General features: G+C 39.2%; 1 protein-coding gene across 5 annotated transcripts in view; it reads right to left on the bottom strand.

Moving 5' to 3' along the window:
• The window catches only part of GRIN2B (glutamate ionotropic receptor NMDA type subunit 2B), a 216,909-nt gene that overhangs the window by 23,056 nt on the left and 187,728 nt on the right, over positions 1-6,125 (bottom strand). For all 5 annotated transcript variants that reach the window (XM_035335522.1, XM_035335550.1, XM_035335531.1 and 2 more), the window contains 3 exons: positions 4,758-4,918; positions 2,438-2,625; positions 457-695 (listed from right to left, as the gene is read on the bottom strand). In XM_035335522.1, the coding sequence (XP_035191413.1) occupies positions 457-695; positions 2,438-2,625; positions 4,758-4,918 (588 nt within the window). The remainder of the gene's footprint in view (positions 1-456; positions 696-2,437; positions 2,626-4,757; positions 4,919-6,125) is intronic.

Here is a 6,125-nt window from a genome sequence, read left to right as displayed (position 1 = left end):
GGCTTGTGGTTGGGGACTCCTGGCTGCCCCTGGTAGCACAGTTCTAGTTAACACAAGTTCAGGTGGACAGCTGTAATATAGGGGACAATGAAAAACTCCTGAATTTCTAATCATTATCCACCATTACTGGACCTATTGCCCCTAAATTTGGCCTGCTTACAACTCACATTGGAGGAGCAGACAATTACAGTTGACTTCTCTTTATATTGCATTTTCATTTCCATGTGAAATTTCCATTTCTGCTACTATAATGAGGCAGAGACCAGAAATGTCAGAGAAAAACAGTAAATACTTTTGCAACATTAACAGAGGAAAGACACCAGACTTTACATTGCAGACCATCACTCTGTACCACCTGTGTGTTAGACAGCCTCGGTGGATTTCCCCATCTCCAGGACCTAGGACTGTCTGAATAAAGCCTGATCCTTTTCCCCTCTGCTAGCTAACGACACTTACCCTGCTGATGGAGAAGACCACGCCAGGCTTGCCAGAGCAGACACCCATGAAGCAGTGGCGGAATTGCCAGTAGAAGAGATGTTCACAGATGAAGGTGATGAGACTGAGAGCCATAGCTGCTCCCAGCATGTAGAAGACACCTGCCATGTTATCTATATCCAGCTGGCTGCTCATAACCTCATTCTTCTCGTTGTGACAAATGCCAGTGAGCCACAGTGCTTCCAGCTCCTCCATCTCCCCTGTAAAGACACAGAGATGGAAAGAAACAGGTTAACCCACCCTGCAATGGCTAAGGAGCTCAATCTGAGGTAGACTGAATACAGGAAGCTGATTTAAGGTCGTTTCTGGTGGCCATGCTCTTTTTCCGCATTTGTTACATCTGTGAAATATCCCAACTGCTCTTCTGATAGGGGCAGGTGCAATTAGTCGCTGGGAAGGCAACAGGATTTTTCCACAGTCTGATATTAGGCACAAAAATCTGTGCTGCATGACAAAGCTATCACTTGCCAAATGTCTACTGTAAGACTTTTGTCCACCAGGTGACTGAAGACTTCGCCTCACAAACTTCCACTTTCATATTAGGTCAATGAAGGGAAAAACAGTGACTGATAGTGGTAGACAGAAATGAGTCACTTCTAAATGAAAACATTGCCAGCTCAAAATTCAAAATGTTGATTTTACATAAAAATGACTGATTTTGAATGTGTTTTCATCATATCCATAGCTCATTAAATTGAGGTGCTATGTTCTCCAAAATATTTTTACATTTTTACCTGGTTTTCTTCCCTTCAGTTTTGCCCAAATTTGACACTTCCAAGCCCGTTGACCAATCAAAAATATTATTAATTTGTATCAACTAGGAACAAATGTTCTGTAGTCTAATTTCATACCCCACTTACTCCCATTTTGATATTTCATGAGGAGAGAGAGAAGCACACACGAATATACATGCTCATACTGAGACATTCAGAAGCAAACTAATTTTACAGGTCGGCAATTCTTTTCATGCTGCTAGGGAAGTTATTTCAACCTCCAGTCCAGTGTCAGGGAAAAAAAGATCCATATATTTACATGGCATCATAGTGCACTCTTAAAAGCTTTATCAAGACCCCATGTCTTTTTCTGAAAGAATACATATTAGACAGCTTAGACACCCTATCTGTCAGGTGATCAATAGTCTGCTGAAGTATTTAAAAGCTATGTTCTTTACATATTTATTATACCATATGTTATTTTCAGGTTTCAGGAAAAGAAAAGAAATACTGATATATAAAATAACCCGTCAATTTTATTTATTAAAAAAGAACTCAGAAAGGTGTAATATAGAATGGAAAGGGAAAGCCAGGAAAATATTTACTAAAAAGAAATTCCTTACCCCATGAATATATTTTTAATAACAGCTCTTTCTCTGTAAATAATGAGATGAATAAGGTAACTATACTGTTCTGATTAAAAATTCATTCCAAAATGTTCTTCTGAGCCTCAAGATCTTCCTTCCTTGTTTGTTTGTTTGGTTAGTTGTTTTTTAAGATTTGGGGAAATCTGAGTTAACTTTTTAATCAAGAAATAATTAGTCTGTTATTTTCTAAACTCTGCATGGCTTAGTCATGTCTAGACCTATGAAGCATGGGGCAACCACGGGAAGTCCAGTATCATTTGTGGGTTTGGTCATAGCTAGCGAAAAATTCACAAAAGAAAACTTGTTTTCACAAGACACTCTTCTCACAAGATATTGTTCACACACATCAGAGTTGATTCTATGAAACCCCTAATGCTTTTGATAACATTCTGCATCAACAGAATAAAAACAGGTGACTTCCTGCACATTTCTGGTGCAATGTCTCCAACAAACCCTTGTTAATAATCTGTTCTCAGCTCAGATCTGAAACACCAGATCTAGGGAGACAGAACTTCTAATCCATATACGCAAGGCTTGCTATTTCTTAGGAAAACTGCAACTCCTCTTTTTCCTGTCACTTACCATCTCCAAAAAGCTGTAGAATGGCAAGATCAACCTGGCGCTTCCAGCCTGAGTCCTTTTGGATGGCAATGCCATAGCCAGTGGAGGCAAACACTTTCCCACTCCCAATCGTCACCAGCTTGCAGCCTTCATCTCTGCCAGCCATGTAGTTCAGCACTGCTGCATCATATATGAAAGCATCCAACTTCCTGCACAGGTACAAAAAACAAGAGATGTATAGCACAGAAAAGATAGTATCTATGAGTGCAAAGGTGTTCTCAGCTAATTAAGGCAAAATTAACCTCTTCTACATACAGTACAATAGGTTGGCATCTTCACCTTCCTTAGAGTTAACTCAGCTCTGAGGCTAGAATCTTTTTCCAGGTGAAGATAGATTATAAATGATGATTACCTATTTCTCTCTGATTCTTTGGTAATTGTCATTTCTGATCCAAAAGGAAATTTGGAAGACAAACATAGCACAAGATAAAGATGAATGAAGAAAAAGTCCAAGCGATCTATAGCCCTAAGAATAGCTTGTATTTCTGTACTGCCTTTCATCTGAAAGGAACCTTAAATACTTTATAAAATTTATCAATATTAGATAGCAAAGTAGGGCTTGAAGTAAAGAAAAGATTTTCTCCAATTCAAAGTGCTGGAATGACTTAGCTGAGCAAAATATATTTTTTTCAAATTACATGTAGCCAGGACACCATGTTTAACTCCTCAGTTACTGTGAAAAGCTCTACCAGATATTTACCAATGTCAAATGGCCGTGATAACAGCTGTATGGCTTACCATGCTAAGTAGCTCTTTTGTAAAGACTGTTCAGCTGAAAACCATGAGTAAGTGTCTATTTCAACACAGAGAAATATTCTTTATAGTTTGGGATAGGCAGACAGAACAACAGACTGATGAGAACCTTCCTTTCACCCCAACAAATTGATTTGGGAGTGGGGGATTAGGGGGTTGCATCTTCCGTACAACCAGAGACAGCCGATGAGTAAATTCTCCCACTAGACCTGAAATGAAGCTCTTTCTGGTAAAAGACCAAAGACCTTCCACCTCACACATTCTCACACCCACAATATCTTTTCAGTCCACCTCCTGAACATATATTTCCAGGATGGTGATTATCTCAGTTTAAGTGCATATCTGTAGGGAAGTTTGTCCAAGGGTAAATATGAAGCCAGGATGACATCTACCACAAGTGACGAGCTCTATTTCATCTATATATTTCCAGGACTGAGCATATTTATTTCCTGGATGATGACTATACTGGCAAATGTACCTTCCCAGGATGGTATCCAAAAATGGTACAATCATTTATAATGGGCTGTGTGCCTCTGAACCTGGCAAACAGGTTTAGGAATATTCAGTCAATCTAGTAATTAAATTGGCTGAACATCTTCATTCGTGCTTTGGAATGAACTTTCTCATAACACTGTGACATGGGTGTAAGAGAGAATGTTTTTTTTTTTTTTTTTTTTTTTTTTTTCACTGGGGCTGGGTTCTGACAACCAAAATGGTCAGCTCTGAGGAGGCTTTTAATTAAAAGGGACAAAGGCTTACAAAGACTAATGGGGGTTTTAAGTTAGCTCCTCTACAGATTCTCTGCTATTAAAATAGAGTGAGATGTTCGAAGATACTTTTTACTAATGATTTTTCCCACATTTCCCAAATTACCCAAGGAAATACCCCCTTTTTTATAGTTCCTTAATATTCAAACAACATTTTGGTTAGCTCTTGATACTATAATATTCCAGAGAGAAGGGCTACTTGCAAACTATTTGCTTCAAGCACACCTTCCATTACACTATATGAGCTAGTGATACACTGGAGTGGGATTAGTCTAAAGATTGTTTCAGCGTCCTGATTAAACATAATGTTTTTTATACACAGAAGGAGAGAAAATAAAGGAATTTCCAGATGACAACACAAATGCTCTGGAAACAACTTTGCCCACAGAGGTCTGTGAGCTTTTCCTGTTTACGCATAAGGGCCCATCAGCATGAAAGAGCTTGCTGAAGCAAGATCTCTGGGACTAATATACACACGACTAATATACACAAGGTACAGAAGATTATCTTTTTTTTTTCTTTTTTCTTCAAATGGTCTTGTAAGTATAGTAAAAACAGAAACTCTTATACAGATGTGAATAAAAAGAAAGGCTAAGAGAATCACAAAAATATTCTCCTGTGGTGTGTGCAGTCTAGCTACATTTGTAATCATGGAATGATAATGGAGGTTCACTTTCCAAAACCCACAAAAATTTTCCCAGACAAGCATGATAAAAAGTCACATTTCTGTCGTTAGTAACGTTGGAAGAAGAAAGCCTCACCCAGTCTTCAGTGAGAACAGTGCATCATCCACCCCTCTCTGATTGAACTTCACCATGTAGCTGTGCATTTCAGGGTAGTTGTTGCGGATATTCCTTTCTGTGCTGCCATTGGGAACTGTCCCAAAGCGGAAAGGGGGCGAGAAGTCATTGGGTTTCTGGAACTGGAGAAACAGAAAAAGAACATTTCTCACAATCTTTCAGCAAGAAGCAGTCATCTGCATGGGATAACACACTCTCACCAGAGACCCTGTGTCCATTGCAACATAGAAGGTAGCTCTGATTTTATTTTCCTATCAGGTGGAAAACGTTATTGAGAGAAGATACTATACTTCACTGTTTTCAAAGACAAACATCTCCTGTTAGTGTCTAAGAACCAAGAAGCAAAACTGAGCAATGTGGTCTTTTGTCTGCTCTGGATAAAGTACATAAAATAGCCAGTGATCAGAGATTAGGAGGAGGTTAGATAAAAGGAAAAAGGGAAAAGGAAAAGAAAAAGGTAACAGCAGCTTTGGAACACAGTCAAAGAAAGATTTTCAATAAAATCTATGTGAATTTTATCCCCATAGTGTCATTTAGTTTCTAAGAAGTATCTTTTTCAGTTTTATCGATGCGTTTGCACTTCCTAATTCTGACTGAAGTGGAAAAGCAATTAATGAGGAGAGATGCCTCTCAAAACACCTCCCGCCCATTTCACCAAATGAAGTATCAGCTTTCAAACTTTTGGGCAAATGTCCCAAATGAAATCCTATCAGTGGTTGCAAGTCACTAGTAGCGTTTGATGCCCAGAACACAGCTGGCAGAATACTCAAACCTTTTGCTGTTCCCAAGAAATACATTCATCATAACATTCCCCTACGGCTGCAAGGCTGTGAGATTTTATATGCCACTTGCTTAACTCAAGTCATAATCAATGCTCTCTGGGGTTTTATGAGCAGTAAAATTTAGACTGTCAATTATCAAGACTGCTTAAAACCCCTAGAACCAGCAGACGGGAAGGAGCACAGAACTGTAAGCCAGGAACTGAATAAGCAGTATAGGAAAAGATGCACACGTAGATCAGATGGAGGGAAGCCCCCCTCATCTTTTGATGCATCTACCAGTGCCAGTTTTTCATTCTCAACTGTGACTGTATATTTGGGTAATCTTGAGAAGCGTGCTAAGAACATGGTAACAGTCAGACCAAACCCATTTAATGGTAACAGTTCACCTGAGACATCAACACATATAGTCATGCGCTGCTGTCTTCTGTAGTGAAAATCTGGCTACTGCCTATAAGCTATAGCTTCAAAAGCTTGCAGTCAAGCCTGGTTCTTGAGTTCTGCTCAAAGCCAGTCTAAACCTCCTCAACCCAGCTGCAGAGTCCAAAGC

The sequence above is a fragment of the Oxyura jamaicensis genome, chromosome 1, assembly GCF_011077185.1.
Source record: "Oxyura jamaicensis isolate SHBP4307 breed ruddy duck chromosome 1, BPBGC_Ojam_1.0, whole genome shotgun sequence".
Taxonomy (NCBI): Eukaryota; Metazoa; Chordata; class Aves; order Anseriformes; family Anatidae; genus Oxyura; species Oxyura jamaicensis.
Note: the sequence above shows the minus strand (reverse complement) of the source record. Positions and strands in the feature narration are given on the sequence as shown.